The 18,819-nt window shown below is 42.5% G+C and overlaps 1 protein-coding gene across 2 annotated transcripts in view; it reads right to left on the bottom strand.

The window, feature by feature from the left end:
* Positions 1 to 18,388, bottom strand: part of AGMO (alkylglycerol monooxygenase) — a 201,936-nt gene extending 183,548 nt beyond the window's left edge. Inside the window, exons 1-3 of one of the 2 annotated variants that reach the window (XM_084860455.1) lie at positions 18,062 to 18,388; positions 14,147 to 14,277; positions 2,550 to 2,701 (exon numbers count right to left, since the gene is read on the bottom strand). In XM_084860455.1, coding sequence (XP_084716581.1) covers positions 2,550 to 2,701; positions 14,147 to 14,277; positions 18,062 to 18,190 — 412 coding nt within the window. In that variant the 5' untranslated portion in view covers positions 18,191 to 18,388. The remainder of the gene's footprint in view (positions 1 to 2,549; positions 2,702 to 14,146; positions 14,278 to 18,061) is intronic. The other variant, XM_084860456.1, reaches the window with a different exon arrangement.
* Between the last annotated feature and the right edge of the window lie 431 nt (positions 18,389 to 18,819).

The raw sequence follows: 18,819 nt of genomic DNA, 5'->3' as shown, positions 1-18,819 counted from the left end.
GAAATCTGTTTTATTCATTTTTGTGGGTTGCATCAGCTAGAAATACTCCACTACCCTTGGGAAACACCTCCATTCTCTAACCAAACAGCTTTCACACCATACATCTTTTTAAAAAATAGGCATCAATTATAACTTTATAAAAAAATACTTGCAATTAACTAAGCAAAATGTGTATGAGACAAAATGTGGACATGACTCTAGCACCTTGTTGCAGGTTAGTGAGCAGGCTATATCAGAATGGAGTGTGTGTGCATGCTCTCTCGCTCTCTCTGTTTGGAGTACACTTGAGGTTCAAACTACACGTGAGACTCAGTTGCATGATTCTTTCCCTGATGGACCCTGTATCTTCCCCACATGCAAAGGTGGTGAGGAAAGGGATTTTGAGCAGACCAATGGCAGGTTAACCAGCCTCCCCCCTGCCCCTGCTGCACTTCCTGCTCTTAGTCACAGCCTCCAATGCTGCTTTGCATTAAAGAAACCAAACATCTGGGGACAGAATCATGCAACTGAGTGTCACAAGTTGTTTGAACCTTAGAAAACTGCATTGCCTACAATGAAGTTATCTAATTTAAATAAGAGCCTGACAGGCTTCAGCCTCAAGGGCAGTCGTTTTTTCAAACAGAATGGAACAGATTTACCTTTTCCATCTATGTCTCTCCCTCTCCCTCTCTCTCTCTGCTAATGTGAGTCTGGCTGACAGAAGAATTATGTGCTCAGTATGATCTGTATAATAATAGCTTTACATGAATACTATCGTTTTCAAAATGGTAATCATATTTTTCAGAAGGAAAACTTAGTGCTGCCAATACGGTTAAATGCCGTTGTTTATGAAGCATATTCCCTCTCTCTCACACCCACACACAAAACTTGGCTACCCCTTATGATGAATATTCCCCTCCTCTTAGCATTATTGTCTCATCTCCCATGCACTTCCTCATATCCCACCCACCCTTCTCCCTAAATCAAGTCTGGAGTTCCTCCTCATAGGATTACTGTATGTCCGATTGCCTCCTTCCTCTTCTACTTAACTCAAAAACCCTCCCAGCATTGTTCTAGCCCAGTTCTGACCCCACTTTTTCCATCATCATTGTTCCCATTAGGACCAAAGCCCATCCCTCTCTTCCACTCAATTCAACAGCCCATACTAATTTCCTACCTGTTCCATCATTTTTCAAAGTCAGTGCCAATGTTTTCTACATTTCTAATGTTTTCACTTTGAGTACAAAATCTGGAAGTCTTAAGTATCATACGAAAGAAATCCATAAGTGCATAGCCCGTTGAGGCTTCCCCACTAATTTCAGGGAGGCTGACCTTGTTAGGGTGAGGATGTAGCATAAAAGAGCATGAGCTCGGGTTCCTTTCAACTTCACAATTTAAAGTTATTTATACCCTGCTTTCCAAAATTCCAAACTAATTTTTTAAAGTGGGTTACATTAAAAAGCAACATATTATATTAAAAATGCAATAATATGAATCAAAAAAGTAAAAAAAACAACACAGCAGTATTAAAGACAGCAGAATACAGTAAACGCAGGAATCATAAAAAGCCTTCCCGTACAAGAATTTTTTCAAAACACTGTATAAAATGGGAAGGGAAGGTGACTGACAGAACTCCTTAGGGAGAAAGTTCCACAACTGTGGTGTCACCATCAGAGAGCAGGGCTTCTGATGTTGAACTTAAACCCTAGGCAGGATCCTATGGGCAAAAGTGGTCCTAAAGATAAATGACCTGGGACCAGGTTAGGACTTCAGAAGTAATTACTGGCATTTAAATGACAAACATATTCACCAGTGTATGAAACGCTGGTACAGCCACCAGCCTGCCATGCTTCAGGCAGGCTGCCCACTTTCTTCATTTTTAAGGAGCTGCATGTCTGCTTCTGATCATTCATCGCTGCCTCATTTAAAAAAAACCCAAAAAACAATTCTCCCTTTTTCAATTAAGTTCAAAATTGTTCAAAGGGTTGGTGGAGTAGGGCAGGGATGGACCAGATGTCATTAGTAGGTGTGGAGGGACATACAGAGAAAGGGATTCGGATGGTACTGGGAAAAGTGGCTCTTCCCACCCTATTTGGATGGCACACAATGCCAAATGGACTCATTCATGCAGACGATGCTGTCCCCAGCTTCACAGACACCACAGGCTCTCTGTTATCTCCAATCAGATGGAGGGATTCCCCTGTGCAATTGGGAGGAGGCGTGGCACACAGTGGAAAAAGACACCTAGGTGAGACAGAGAGACAGCCCCTGGGTAGCACCAAGGATCACCACTAGCAGAGTAGCAGCTCTGGAGGAGGGAATAGCCAGAGGGCCCCCTTGGAGGAAGGGCTGCCACCACCACCCAGCATCTGCCTCTTGGGGCAACTGCCTCACTCTGCCTAATGATAGGGCTCTCCCTGTAAGAAAGGGATATTCCCTAGGCCGCAAGGAGTAAGAGCAATAAATTCCTAGTACCATCAATCTGAGCATGGCTTTGCCAGCAACCCTTGAGAAAATGAGGCAAACACACACAATTCACAAAAGAAAAATGAATCTAATTAAATTCTTACCATGAGCCATGCGGTGAAACCAGTAGTATCCAAAATCTACTCCAAGGAATGTCAAATACCATGTCCACGGTGAGTCCCATGGCAGTTCCAGAAGTCTATAGTTTTCCCACACGTAGATATATGTTGTTACCTCAACACTTCTAGACAAAGCACTGAAATTTGCAAAAAAAAAAAAAAAAGGTTCAGAATAGGGATGTGTAAAATCAACTCTGTCTGTGTTTCATGAATTGTCAGGCACCTTTTGTTCTATCATCCGCTCACAGACAGATGACAATATTTTTTTTCATCATGCAGAAAAATACACAAATAATTATGTAAGAGGTTTCGTAAGAATTTACATAATTTACCTTGGTACGTAACATTTAGTCTATTATCCCCATTCCATACAGCTTTTCCTTAGCAGAAAATTTTGTATTTTCCTACAAATAAATATGCATAAATTTCAGGAAAGTTAAGAAATCATCTGAAAGTCCACAGACTCATGTGGCCTGAGGGGTTCGCTCCGCAGCGGATTCCACAGGTCGAATTCTTAGAAATCCGAACTCATTTTAGTCCATCTCGAATTTCTCCAGCATCCCTAGTTCAGAAGAATATTTCCAAGTTTGACTTGCATCCCAGTTTTATGCATGTTTATTCAGAAGCAAGTCCCACTGAGTGAAGTCTCATTCCTAAGTAAGTGTTCATCAAGCTCAGTCTTGAAAGCACATTTTGTTAGTGCACATTTAATAATTCTCCTCTAAATGCTGCTTGTACCAAGATATTGAAGAGTTAGGTCACCCCAAATTTAGCTACAGTCAGGACTTTAGGAATGCTTTGTCTGCAAGCTTTCTACAAGCTGTTTGTTGTAGAAGCAGACATGTGGCTTCCATGTTTTTATGGAATAACAGTCTCAGTCCACATTCTAGAAAAACCTTGGACCAACAGTTGCTGAAGCAATAAACACAAGTTTAATCTTGCAGCATGCAAATAAGGTGGGGAGAAAAATTATTCAAAATCAAACCAAAATCAGAATCTATAGAAGCAGTAATCAAATGGCACAACTAAAGAGCCAAAGATGACAAACAAGACAAATACATACAGTCAGCAATACAAAATTGCTGCTATTTTGGTGCTGAGGTCTAAGGTGAGATTTACTTTAAATGAGATTTAAGTTGACTAAATTGAACTGTAATACACTTGATTCCTCCAACAATGAAGAACCATTATGATCAAAGTCTGATAACACTAAGGTACTATTTGGGAAAGACTTTAGTAATGTTTCCCAGTTACTATTCCATAAAAAGTAAAAGCTTTGGAAAGGAGAGAACTAGGGAACGAGAAAGATAGGGCCCTCTTTCACCTCTGGCTGTCACAGCCCACCTGTGCTTCAATCATAGCCCTCTAACAGCTGTCCTGGTTTTCCACTCAAAGTATCTGTTTAACTTCACTTTGGCAGCGGATGGGCCGAGAATTTCCATGCGAGTTTCAACGGCAGATACACCTGCCATTTTTCTCTACAGCAAAACACCTGGAAGATGTTTGATTTTCATAAGTACCCTGTTCTTTAAATATTGCTGAAGATGATTTTACGTGATCAACCACATCTTTGCAATTTATAGCAGGAGGCATCCACAAATCTTAGCTTAAATTCTTAATCATATCGACAGCTAGCCAGAAGGGAACCAAAGCTAGTCTAAAGAGAACAGAAAAATATTATTTCAACATCCTTGCACTGCCCAGGAAATTTTAAAAAAAACACCATCTGTACACAATTTTCTCACTTATTGGCCACAATCCAGGGCACAGTTACATGCACCTAAGCCCCACTGGATCAAGAGGGTTTAAGAGGGCTTGACTCTGTGTTGGATTATGGCCACTGGGTACTGTTTTCTCACTTTGGCCTTGTTAATAGAAGTATTGTAATGCTTTTGCAGCATATCCAGAAATATGAACAGATACATTTCCTCCATTTTTATAAACTTTCATTTTGCCCTTGAGTCCTTTTTTTTCCATAGGCTGTAGCCAAAATGTGAAACTCAAACCAACTCTGCAGTGCAGCTAAATTAAAATTACGCAACTAAAATCTGCATATTTTTGCATTCAACCATGGATCACAAAATGTATATCATACAACAGTTGGAATAGGGCAATCTATCAGATCAGAAACTGAAAAAACAACCAACAAATATTTATGTCTCTTTAAATAGCATATTACAGAAGACAAAGGCTAGCATTAAGTTATTTTTAAATTAAAGCTTATTCTAAAGGTTTTTTTATCTTCCATTCTCCTCTTCATTGAGGGTTTCAAAACAACAACAACAACCAGAAAGTGAATTAATCTGAATTTTGATTATAAATACAGTTCATTGGAATAAAGCCTCTTTATGTCAATGGGACTTACTCCAAGTAATATGTTTATAATCTGACCAATTCCCATGGCAAAATAGTAGGAAAATTCACTAAGATCCACCTGCAGATTCCAATTTGGCTTTATTTTCTACCTATTTTGCATCAGCATTGTCGCCCAGTGTAGCCTTTGAGAGGGACTGTGAAAGATGCTATAAAAACATGTAAAATTCATTCACTGCTATCAGACAATGTTAGAAAAGACAACTTCTAAAAATCTGATTTTGTGCAGAAATGAAACCAAAACTACTAGGAAAATCTTGGATCTTCACAGAAAATTGCAAATGAAAATCCACAGGGTATCACAGCAAAATAATGGCTGTGAAATCCACTTTAAGATTTATTAAGCTAAATTCCGGGAATTTGTCAAATGTTCAAGTGTGTATTGAGCACTACTAGATAATACATTTATTAACTGAAATCTACATTTTTTAAAGAAAAGAAATAACAAGTAAAATGTAAAAATAACAGGATTCCATAATGTGGCCTCTGTGAAAAAGGAAGGACAAGATGAAGCCTCTTGGAAACCTCAGATTGAAAAAAGGAAAAGAGCTTGCCTGCAATCTGAAATCCCCTTTTATTTTCTGAACAGATGCCAGCTCTTGAGCTGACACCCAATTTATTACTCTGTCAACCAACTTATTAGAGTTGACACAAATCGAGTTGAAATACGCCTGACATGCTACAGTCAAGGTTCCCCCCTTTTCACACTCTAGTACAAAGCCAAACTTTCTGCAAGGTAGTGGAAATGGGGAGGAAGGAGTGGGAGTTCTATTCCCTGACTTCTCTCAGCAAGCAAATATGATCCTCTTCCATTCTCGATTTGCAAAACCAGCTAGGAAGTAACCTAAGGCTAAAAACAATTCACAAAAATGACACAGTTGGATACTATTATCAGAGTTGGATAAGACCTTGATTACAGGAAACAGTACCAACATTTAAAAAAGCAATTGTTCTGACTGATGTTACTGTGTGGGAAGCCCAACTCACTAGAATTTTAATATATTCCAATCTCCCATACATTCAAAAGTCAAGACACTGAACCAGGATTCACGAAGATAAAATGTCTACCCCAAAAAACACCCCATAACAAGTGCAAGTTCTAGTATGAGTTGTTGTTGTTGTTGTTGTTTTAATCCAGCTGCAACTGGCTTTCCTTCCAGACACATGAAGGTGTTCTCATTGGGCTGGTTCCTTCAGCATTTTCTAAAGATTGTGCTACTTTTATGGAATCGTGTGTTGTAAATTCTTTATTTGTACAGCATCGTCAATGTGCACTACACTTCTATTATGACTGTTGTAACAATTAATTTCGATTGACCCACCTCTTGCCCATTGTAAAAATCAGTAAGAAACGAGTGCTGTCATCAGTCATTTTATGTACTGTATTTTTGCATTTCTGTTATGACCCAGTCAGAAATAAAACTGAACTGAACTCTGGGCCCATGCACATGCCAAACCATGACTTAGAGTTACATGAGCAAGCTTTGCGCTCGTGTGCTACAGCCTCCCACTCCCTTGCTCAGACTTTATGGCCAGTTTGCCATTGCATCTGAACTGCAACCTATGGTTTGAAGCTGGTTTTCGACTTCTGGTCTGGAGAGCAAGCAAATGCATAATTTGCCATTTTGACTGTGCTGCAAAACTATGGTTTGTTGCAGGCGAAAAGGTACTTATTCGGAGCATGAGAGAGGAGAAGGTAAAGGAATGTGCTTGCTTATGTAATGTCAAGGGATCATTTGTCATTGCATGTGAGCTGACCTATTGGGTTGAATCCAGAGAAGCTTCCTCTGAAGCTTTGCAAGTACTGTGCGAAGAACTGGCATCAATACCAGTGTGCTATGTTAATCTATATATTGGGGAAGAGGAACGTGTGGCCCTCCATGTTGTTGGACTGCAACAACCACCATCTCTCCCCATTGGCTATGCTGACTAGGGCTGATGGAAGTTGCAGCCTAACAACTTCTGGAGGGCCACATGTTGTTCCCCCCTCTAAACAGCCCGAAGCAATGAAGGACGCTGATCTTTGGTGAGTCTCCACCATACAGTTTGCTACAGCTCTCCCATATACTTCATACCAAATCCTGTGCATATTTGCTCAGAAGCAAGACCCAAAAAGTTAAATGGGGCTTACTGCCATGAAAGTATACACAGGATCACATATTTAGGTTATCAAAATAATAAACTCGGAATGCCACACGATGAATTACCTAATGTTGGTTCACAAACAGAAAAGGACTAAACTCCTATAAATTAATTTAACCTCCCAACATGAAGCCACAATTCCAGTTAGGCAGTTCTGCACAACTACTATTTTAAACTGTGTTGTATAGCATTATTGTATAAGAAAATATATTTTCTAAATTTCTAGAAGTTCAAACTGCTAAGTCAAAGGATGGCTACCCCTTTGCTCCATCTAGTGGAGCTCAGAATTTGCTAAGTATATTGTTTATTTAGCAAATGCATTCTGTATGAACTAATCTATTAACGGGAAAAGGGCATGCCATACCATACATCTTAATGCCAAATTGGAAAACAATACGTAATCAAATGCAATATAACTTTTGAAGAAATCTGTAGAAAGTAAATTAAAACTTAGCTTACAGATTTATAAAAGACCTTCTCTAGCATTCTAATTCAGAATTCACATAATCAAAAATATGCTATGGTTTGCTAGCAGCTGTGTAATAAATGCAAAAGCAACTGTTCAGAGCAGGACTTATAGGTATTACCTACTCCTTTGAGAACTACACTTATGATTCTTATATACTATTGCTGTTTGAATCCAGCATGCACATTCTAATTTGAAGGCAATGCCCACAGTTCATCAGTTTCCAATGCATGAAAATAACATCTGAAATACACAAATCTGGTAAAGTATCCTCGATAGATGTTAATGACTGGACAAGTTCATTTAGGCCACAATGCTATGGGGATAGTTGGCCGCCTCTGAACTTGGAGGTGACCAACTATCCAATGCAAGGCAGGCAGAGCACGGAGGGGATCCTCTCCTCCATGCTCCAGCCGCCCTGCATTTGTGGCTAAACAGCTGATTTTGGCCGCCTAGCTGGGCACGTCAGCGGGGGAGGGGGGGAGGCCAGACGGAAACATCATAACAATCCTTCCACAGTCTCCTCCCCTCCCCGACAATGCCCCCTTTTCACCTGCTCTGCGCTGCACTTATGAGTGCAGAACCAGGGACAAACTATTAGGGATGTACGAATTACTCACCTGCCATTCCGGCGGGGCAGGGTCCGCAGGGGGGAGGCAATCTGTCCCTCCCTCCAGAATCGCCAGCCAGCTCTGCTCCATGGCGATTCCGCGGGGCCGCCAGCCGGCTCCGAAGCCCCAGAGATACAGCCGCCATTGCCGTATCGCTGGCTGGACTGACGAACTGCGGATGCAAATGGCGTCTGGCGTAGCGTACGCCATTTGTATCCCTGCTCTTTGATGTGATAGGCTATGTAAATCTTTACATAGCCTATCGCGCGAAAGAAGAGGGACGCAAATATGCCATTTGCATCCCTGTTCCTTCACGTGATAGCCTACGTAAAGGTTTACGTAGCCTATCACATCAAAGAGCAGGGACACAAATTGCGTCCGCTACGCCAGACGCCATTTGCGTCTGCAGTTCGTCAGTCCAGCTACCGATACGGCAATGGCGGCTGTATTGCTGGGGCTTCAGAGCCAGCGGCTGGCAGAATCCACCAGAGAGGTCTTTGCAGGGAAGGAGGAGGTAAGAGATCTGATCATACACGGACTTGGTAGGGGGCGGATTCAATAGAATCCGGCCTCATTGGGGTCTGTGGAGGATTTCTCTGACATCCCTACGAACTATACTGCCTATGAGGCAGCAGGGGAAGGGGTTTGGAGTTGGATTTCTGGGAACTGAGCTCAGAGTCCTGACTCCGAGCTCTGTTCCTGGAAGCTGAAAACCTGTATGGCCGTCTAGACACAGTCTAGCGGCCATAGGATTGCACCCTCGATAGGTTCAAGCTACAATCCTATGCCCACTTACTTGGAAGAAAAACCCATTGAACTCACTGAGACTTCTGAGTGGTCATGTACAGGACTATGCTGTAAATGATTTTCACCCATTAAATGAATATGAAATATCTGATAAAATCAAAGCTTATTGACACAATGAAGATACAAAATCACACCTAATAAAAAAATCCAAACAGCACTTCGCCTGTTTCTATAGTCAATGGAATAGAAAAGTTTTTAGTGATCATGTCATATACTGTTGAATGGAAAACTTCACGGCAGGCATGGCTAACGAAATTGTAAGCATACGACAAATGTATATTGACAAGCTTATTGAATTTGTTTTTTTCCAAACTATAGACCTTAATTATGGATGCAGTCCTAAAGTCTTTACTTGGAAGTACACTACTTTGAAATAAATAAGAGTTTAGGATCAGACTGTAAGAGAAGAAATATAAAAAACTTAACACCTACCAAAATTATCTCTCTTTAAAAATTAATTTCATATATATGCTGTTTTAGCAGAAGAAATATACCAATATAAGAAATAACGCACATACTTGAACTGCAGCTAATATTTATATATGACTCCTGGGACAGTGGGATTCTTTGTTTTGTTTTTTTAGGGTTTTTTAAAGCAAGTATTTCAAGACTTCTGGCAAGCACTGTTTGCAATTTACTTTTGCTGGGGGGGGGGAGTTTTCAAAACTATGTACATGCAGGAATTTTATAGGTTTGGCAACCCGCTGCTTAAAGAAGAGAAGGCGAGATCAATAACTTCGTATAGTCAAAGATAGTTCAGGGAAACCTGTGTAATCAACCCTCAGTCCCTCCTTGACTGACCTGACATCTGCAACCTTTGGACCTACCAGCAGACCTCACAGACAGTGCTGATATCAACAGAACGTTTGGTGGTGGATGAGTTGGGGGGAATCCCTTCCCAAGGGTCAGGAAGGGGTGAGAGGCATTCAGGTGGTTGGGAGTTACTTGCTATTTGATGAGGTGGCTGAGTATATTTTTGTTGTTGTTGTTTATTACCTTAAACAAGGGCAAGCTGCTGCACTCAGCATCTGGCTGCAGGCCAGTTAATATCTCTTTTAAGAATGGTGCTGGGAGTGTCACTATGTGATAACGTACCATGGTTCCTAGTGATGTTGCATGGAAAAAAAGAGATAGCTGCCCCAAAGGGCTTTCTTCATGGGAAGGTGGCAGAAATTCTCCACCCACCTTCACTGGAGAACCAAGCACCAGAGAAGGTTGGAGGGTGGCTTAAGGGCAGCCCAGTTCATAGATACCTGGAGTAAGACTGTGATGTTTCCATAAAAACAAAACTCAACTGCCTTTCCATTTAGTTTAGAATTTCCAGATCCAGGCTGGTGACCATTCATGGAAGTAATATTTCTTATCATCTATTTAACCTTACTAAGATCTGGTTCTAATAATCTTCCTTGTCAAAAAACCAAGAACCTGAACATGTGAGTAGTCTACTTGCATGAGCAGTGTAACACAGGATCAACAAACCCATGCAAGATTGCCCCTTCCTTTTGCAAAATGGAAAATCACAACTTGCCATTGACAACACACAAATCATACTTAGCTGGGAGCTGATGAGCAAATCTACTATGATACTGGGAATGGTGGGGCAAACAGAAATGAGAGATATGTGGCTGACTCCCAACCCTCCACATGCAGTGCTGACAGGGACGATTAGAAAAAATGACTCGGTAGTCTAGACAAGCTGTGAATGTTCATTGCCCATAGGATATCTGAAACCCCACTGATGTTGATGAGGGACGTGTGCAAAAAAGAAAGAAAGTATACACAATGCATACACAATGGTTGCCCTAGTCTCTCTCTTCCTGATTTTAAATGGAATGATGATAGTGTCCCACTGTCTATGATCCAGTTGCAAGCTGGAGTTCATGTCCTTCACCATCCCCTCAAATTTGGGTGCTCTGTAAATAAGGTCTACCCAATTTTCATATGGAAGACACATACAGTAGTAGTTGAACAGACTGAAAAAAATCATCCAGGGTTTTAAAATCTAAATACTGTATCTGGAAATTTGAAAAAATATGATATTTTTTCCAGCCCCAAAGCTGAATATTGTTTGAGAAAACCGCTGATAATATACACAGATGTATGAGTTTCTATGTTATGGAGTAAGCAATATAATAAGACCAGATTGCTTTTTCTTTAACATGCAGTACAGTCATATTCATGTCTACTGAGAAGTAAGCCCCACTGAATTCAATGGGACATACTTCCAGGTAAGTGTGAGTAGCAGGGATGGGGAAGGTATGGCCTTCCAGAGGTTCTTGGACTGCAACTCAAATCATCCATCACCATTGGCTATGCTGGCTAGGGTTGATGGGAGTTGCAGTCCAACAACATCTGGAGGACCATGCCTTCCGATTTCTGGTGTATAAGACTGCAACCTTAGTCATGTTTCTCTTTCTGACGGATTTTAAAAAACAAAGCTTCTACTTAATGCTTCACATTTCCATCAATTTTAAATGTCTCTTATATTGTCGTGAGCAATTGTTTTTGTTTACAGGGAAATAATATTAACAGTGCAATTCTATGAATGTTTACTTGAAAGTAAATCCCACCATGTTCAATGGAGCTTACTCACTAGGAAGTGTGTTTCAGACTGCAGCAGTCCAAATATTTCTTCTCTGTCAGGGTCTTCAATAGTTCCACTGTTTGAAGATATTTTAAAAATTGTGTTCTGCTTAAAATCCATGGCTTCAAATTCTTCCACTGAACCTAAAAAGACCTTTCTTATTATATGTCTGAAGATCTGCTAACTACAGGATTGATGTATTGCAACTCCACATTTTAATACTAATTACAAGCTTTCGAAGGAAGTGGTAAACTTCTGCTGCTAGCTGAGAAAATGAAAATTAGTCCCTAGGAGAGGATATCATCAATAGTGCGTTAATCTAACCCTCAGCTGTTAATGATTTACACTGCAATTTCCCCGATACAGTGAGCTGTGCTGAAATATTATTTTAACAGTTTCTGTTGTGTTTCCTTAGTATGTATTTGCTGTAAAGGGATATAATTTCACTATCTGTTTTTTGGAGCACAAAAATGTTTTTAATTGTTAACACTGCTTAGGTTTTTTTTCTGATGCTCATGACTCATTTAAAATATGGAATAATGCTTGGTCAGCTGTTTAGTAACTGGGAGAAATTAAATGAATTTGTCAAATTATGGTTTGTGCTTGCTCTCCGGGCAAGCATTGCAAATGAGGATCAAACTCTGGTTTGAAGGCCAAACACAAACCATAGTTTGCCAGTTTGTAGGTAAGGTAAACTAGAGCTCTAATGAAGTGTTCAGAAGTTTACTTACACCAACACATGAGGAGGGAGGGTGAGAGTGAGAATGCTAGCTCTGCCCTCCCTCTGTCGCCATTGTCCTCCTTGTATTCAGAGAGAACTTCTGAATCGAGGGCCTCTTCCATCCATGGAGGCGCTCTACAAAGGAAAATCTGGGTTCCTGCACATTCAAAAATCTAACTTTTAAAATTAGATTTGTGAGCAGAGAGAGAGCTACAAGAATCCATTCCACCTACATGAGAAAATAATGTTAATGCACTGCAACAGAGTCAGATCTGATTCAGCTGTCCAAAAACAGCCCTGACCAAACAGTGTTACGGTTGCCCACACCACAAAGCAATCATCTATTCTAATTGGACTGTCTCATAGCCAGATACATTTCCAGCTCATAATGAAGCAAGCAGAAAATGTCTGTGCACAACACACTAAGATCTGACCAGAAGACAAAGCAATAAGACCATCACCGTAACTGCATAGCCAGCTGTAATGCATTTTGATACTGTTGCATACTTCAGGTCAGTTGTAGGTTATCCAAACATTATAACTGACTTGCTTAAACGTGTCAAAAGGTCCATCCAGTCCATCACTCTAATAATGGACAGCCAGTTGCACCAGGAGAGTTTGCAAAAAGGGCGTAATATAGTTATCCCTCAGATATCTGTCCCCTGCAAATAGTAATGGGAGGTAGAACCAGTAAAGCTCCTAGCCCTCTGGAAAACACATACCGGGTTTGGGTTTCATACTTGACATACAGAATGTTGTCCTGATCATGCACCCCAACTGCCTCAATCTTTAAGGCAGGGGTGCAGAAGTTCAGGTCTCTACGCAGGCCCAATCCAGCCTGCCTAAGAGCCCAATCTCTGGGATTCCCCAAATGGCTTCACCTCCTTTCAGTGCCAATCATTTGGTGATTTCCTGGCTTTTGCACATTTTCCCCCCATTCTAGGAAATTGTTCTCCTAAGGCTTATTTACTGGCAGTAAGAGCTAGAAGCTAAAATATGATGGCGTTTTTGGTTATTTGGACCCATCCCTTTTGCCTTTGGCCCTGCCCACCACTGGAATGCAGCCCGCAAGAGCTTCTCCAAAACTGAATTGAGCCCTCAGGCTGAAACAGGTTCAGCACCCCAACATTAAGGGAAACAGCGGATGCAATGGCGACTCGTGTGGCAGAGAGCAGGACAACAACATCTAGCAACATCTAGTTTTGTAACACAAAAGAAACAGGGCATCTATTGCTTTCCTTCCATGCAACCACAACCCCAATTAAATTAGTCCCAGGTAAGCATGTACAGGATTGCAGTCTTAGTGAAGCTCACAGAAGTTTCCCATTTCCCATTGTACCCCCCCCCCGCCCCATACTGCATCCCATATTGTTCAGGAGTTCTCACCCACCCTCCAGAGAGGCTTTTTGCAGGGTCACAGACGGCTGTAGGGAGAGGAAAAGGAAATGGGAAACTTTGCTTCCAAGAATTTCCTTAAGTTAATGTATCTTAGGATCCAAGCCACTGAGTTACAAACTGAATTCTAAATGGTTGTATTAAACCAAAGGCTTCACTTTGCTTAGTAAATTTAAGTACTGCGTGAAGAACTACTTCCATTTGTTTCCTTTCAACCTGCTGCCAATTAGTTCCAATGTATGAGCCTGATTTCTACTATTTTGACTCAGAAAAGAGACCAACTCTATGCACACCGTTTGAAATATACATGTAGAAAACCAGATCCTGTTAAAGCTGCATATAAATTATTAGCTTCATGTCTCAATAGTTTTTTTGGTTTTTTTGCATCAAAGTTTATAAGAACTCCTATATGCAAAATTCGTCACTGGAGATCTTTTCCCTCCAACCCTGAATCAACTAAGCCATACAACTGACTGGACTTACTCTGGAAGTCGAGACAGGACACCTGCAGAGAAACACGCTATGCTGTCATTGACCCGAGTTGATGAATGTCCCTTCTGAGCCCACTTAACAACAAACTCCAGAAGAATCAGGGTAAGAAACAAAGGAGTTGCCTAAAAATGAGAAAGGGAAATATAAGGTACACTGTCAACCATATTATAAACATTCTGCCTTCATTTTCCAAGGATGATTTAGGCTTCAATATGCATGTTTTTACATTAATTCCCCTATAATTTGTCATCTGAATATCTTAACTAGCTTGGGTAAACACCGCACATGTTTACAACTGATGCTGACAGTGTAATCCTGTGCACACTTATTTGGGAGCAAATCCCATTAAACTCAGTCTGACTTAGGGCCAAAGCAGACATTCCGAAAATATGTAGGATGCAGTTATGTATATATTTTTATTAAGTTGCATGGGAGGTGGCATTATGTCTTTACTCCCCAACACAATCAAAGTCTAATCCTCACCACCCACCCCCACATTGCTAGAGGGCAGAGAAAATAATCCCACTGATGCCACTTGGATTTTTTCCCAGGTGTGTGTGTGTGTGTATGGGGGGGCAGACTCCATATGTTTAGCTAAGAGTCATCAGGAGATCAAATGATTTATCTGTATGGGTGAAAATAGTCATAACTTCAATATGACAATGGATTACTGTAATGCATGATATGAGGGGCTGCCCTTGAAAACAGTTTGTGTGTTTCAACTAGTACAAAATTCAGCTGCGAGAATTCTGGCTGGTTTATCTATATGGGAGTCACGTTACATTAGTTCTGAAGGGACTACATTGGCTTCCCATTCACTACCAAACCCAGTTCAAGGCAGTGATGCTTATCTTTAAAGCCCTAAATAGCTTGTGTCCCAAATATCTGAAGGAGTGCCTCTTCCCATATCAACCTGCCCATGCATTACAATCATCAGAGGATGCCCTTTTCCATAGTCCACCTATAAGAAAAGTACATTCTGCATATACAAAACAGAGGACCAGGTTAAAAACTTGTTATTTGCCCAGGCATTTTAAATCATAGAATCATACAATCACAGAATAGTAGGGTTGGAAGGGGCCTACAAGACCATCAAGTCCAACCCCCTTCTCAACACAGGAAGCCTGATTCCCAGGGAGTCTCCCAGCCAAGTACTAACCAGGGCTGACCCTGCTTAGCTTCCGAGATCAGACATTCATTGCTGTCAATTTTATTGTACTGTTTAGCATGTTGTTGCTTAATATTCATTGATTTTAATTTATTTTTTATGCAATGAAATCTATTTTTGATTAAGGCATGGCTTATATACTCTTACAACTAAAATAGTGAATGTTATTAATGCACAACTGGATGCAGAAGAATGCCATTTTTAAATCAAATGCGCATTCAAGCCAACACAGGTGTTGCATTTGACTTACCAACCCATGAAATGGGGGAGGGGGGATGTAACACCTCATATAAAAAAGGGCCATTTTGCAAGAGGAAGGGAATAAAATGCCTGGAGAAATTTCTCCATTGTTACATTGAAAAAATTTGCCCTTTCTCCAGATTTTTGTACTGTCAAAAATCCCTCTGAAGCAAGAGACTTACATTGTTTTTGAACCAACTGCATTTAGAGCTGAAGCTTCATAGTGTGGTTATTCCACAGTGCAAGCTATACTGATAAGGCAGAGCGGACTTCGGGATCTGTTTTACAGCAGGTACATGGCAGAAGTGGAATTCGAACTTCCAGCTCCAAGTCTAATTCTAATACTTTCACATGTTGCACTGAGGGGTGGGGGCAGGAACACACATAATCCCACTCCAAATCTTCACACACTCAATGTAACGAGTGCTTTTTCCAGTGACCCAGAACCCCGGAAAAGCACAGCATATACACATACGTGTAGCTGATTTATGTTGTGTCAGACCGTTGATCCATCTAGACCCATTGTTTAATCCAGCTTTTCCTAACCTGGCATTCTCCAGATGTTTTGGACTACAACTTCCAGCATCCCTGACCATTGGTCATGCCGGCTGGGGCTGATGCGAGTTGAAGTTCCAAACATCTGGAGACCATCAGGTTGGAGACAGCTGGTTTAATCTGAATGGCGGCGGTGGCAGCAGTTCTCCAAAATCTCACAGCTCTACTATCCTAGACCCTTTAGATGGAGATGCCAGGAATAGAGATGGAGAATTTAAACATGCAAAGTGTGTGGTCTATCACTTACCTATAGACCAGCCCAATGTGAAAAGTGCTTCTTTTGCCACTGGACAGTAGCGCAGTCCTAGATGTGCCAATTCAGAAATAAGCCTGGGATCAAGAGGCCTTACTCCCAGGTAAATGTGTATAGGATTGCAGCCTAAATCCAGAACACAGAATGAACCATGGAGCAGGTATCAAAGGCCACTGCCCTTCCCAGTTCTCCAAAGGATGGACCTTTTTCACTGGGTGATCTTAGGGTCAGTCACTTTTTCCAGACTAACTTACCTCACAGGGTTGATGTGAGGTTAAAAAATGTTGAGGAGTATCATGTAAGCCCCCTAGGGTTCCTTACAAGAGAGAAAAAAGGCTGTATATACATGTAATCATAAATACATTGCATGAGTTCCTTGGAAGAAGAGTGGATAAACGTGTAATAAACAAAATAAATGTACACACCGTCAAACTAAATGGGGAGGGAATAGGCAGGAGAGGGAGTTGCTTTATGAACAGTAGTGTAGTGGCAAATTCAGAAGTGCAGGATCCCTTCCTGACAGTCACAGCCATGCCCCCTTTTAAGATTATACAGTCTTAGAAGATATACAGCCCAGCTGCGATCCAAAAACAGTGCAGCTGAGAGTAAGGCAGTGGTATTTCAATTGGACGTCTGAGAAAAAATACAGGGGTGTTAAAATCTTTTTCACTCACTCACAAACATTTTGGGTTTTCAAAATATGATACTCTATGGAAGCTTCACCCTCAACACAGCCCACATGGGCAGATCCCTTCTCATTTAAACAGCCCCCTTGCACACTCCCTTAGTGACCCAACATTACCCATTAGCCTTCCCTTCATTATATCTCCCCCTCCCCCTCCAACAGAAACGTCCACACACCCAGCTGGATTGAACAGTGGTGTAGTGGCAAATTTGGAAATGCAGGAGCTCATTGTGCCAGTGTCCAAGGACAGTCCAAAAATTTCAGGCAGCTGTGTCGATCCGGATCAACAAACCAGTTCTAGGAGTTTTCCTCTCCACCAGGAGCACGTCTTTGGTAACGCGAATAGGTCTTAATTGCCCATTCCAGCCCAAGTCATCCCAAATACTTTGCATTCCAACATGGAACAATATATTGGTGCTTGGAAAATTCATTGTCCACACACCTACGGTGAGGATTGCAGCTAAGCTCGGAGGGAACAGGGAATTCTGAGGGGGGTGGCAGATGACGTCAGAGTCCCTGCTAATGACAAAGTGCCGGGGCTGCGTCCCCGCCTCCACTACACAGTTTATGCCCTGGTTTTCCTTGGGACCACTACAGCGCAAACCAGGCTTCACGGTCTGGAAGACATTCGAAATAAGGCCACCCGTGTCTCTGACCAGTTCCAGGGAGACTTTCCCTTCCCGGCTGAGTAACCAACGGTGGGTCTCTGCTCGTCCAAGGAGGGAAGAGGCGCAGCTTTTCGGAGGCCCATAAGCTCCGCTCCGCTCTTTAAATTACGACACTAAGGGCGCAACCCCATGCATGTTTAGACAGGGGGGCAAAGTCCGACATCTCCCAACATGCCTCAGCCAACCTGGCCGGCTGGGGCACGCTGGGAGTTGTAGGGCTTTTTTTCCTGCCTAAACCTGCGTGGGATCGCGCCCCGACCCGGTGGGCAGCCCAGCAAGGCCCCTCCGGCGAAAAGGGGCCAGGCAGCGGGTGGGAGAGTTCGCAGCGCGCTCTCACCTTGTCCACGTAATCAGGCACCTCCTCGACGCTGCAGAAAGAGCTCTCATCGGGCGTGAGGGCGTAAAACATGCCGCGGAGCCGCACGGAAAGGGAAAGCGGCCGCTGAGGGGCGGCGGGAGCGGCCATGGCTCGCCTGCTTAGGGCTGGGTTGCGCAGCAGCTGATGCCGGCTGGCGACAGAGCCGGGGCAGCCTCTCGCTCCGCTGGGAGAAAGAAAGCTCGACGCGCGGGCAGCGGGAGCAGCGCGTTGCCCTCTGCGCGCGTGTGTACTTTCGAGGCGGCGGCCCAGCCTGAGGAGAGGTGCGCGCTCCTCGCAGCGCCCTGTGGGCGTGAAAAGGACGCGCGAGCGATAAAGGAGCTGCTGGCGGGACAAGGGTCGCTGCCCGAGGCGCGCTTCGTGGCTTCTTGCGGGGTTCCCGAAGAAATAAGAATAGCTGGCGACTCAACTAACAGACTGTAACTGATTTTGAAGTTTGAGGGCATAAGAATGTAAGAAGAGCCGTGCTGGGTCAGGCCAAGGGTCCGTCTAGTCCAGCGTTCCGTTCACACAGCGGCCAACCAGCCGCCCACGGGAAGCCTACAAGCAGGACATGAGTGCAAAAGCACCCTCCTGCCCATGTTCCCCAGCAACTGTTGTACCTAGGTGTATTGCCTCTGGAGGTAGCATATAGCCATAATAATAGCGTATATCCCAAACCACCAGTGGCGCAGCTAGGTAGTTTTAGACGCTAGACCTAACATTCTTATCCCACCCCC

The sequence above is a fragment of the Heloderma suspectum genome, chromosome 5 (genome assembly GCF_057233095.1).
Source record: "Heloderma suspectum isolate Gila_16-S chromosome 5, 16-S_ref, whole genome shotgun sequence".
NCBI classification, from domain to species: Eukaryota; Metazoa; Chordata; class Lepidosauria; order Squamata; family Helodermatidae; genus Heloderma; species Heloderma suspectum.
This window is presented reverse-complemented; position numbering and strand designations above follow the sequence as displayed.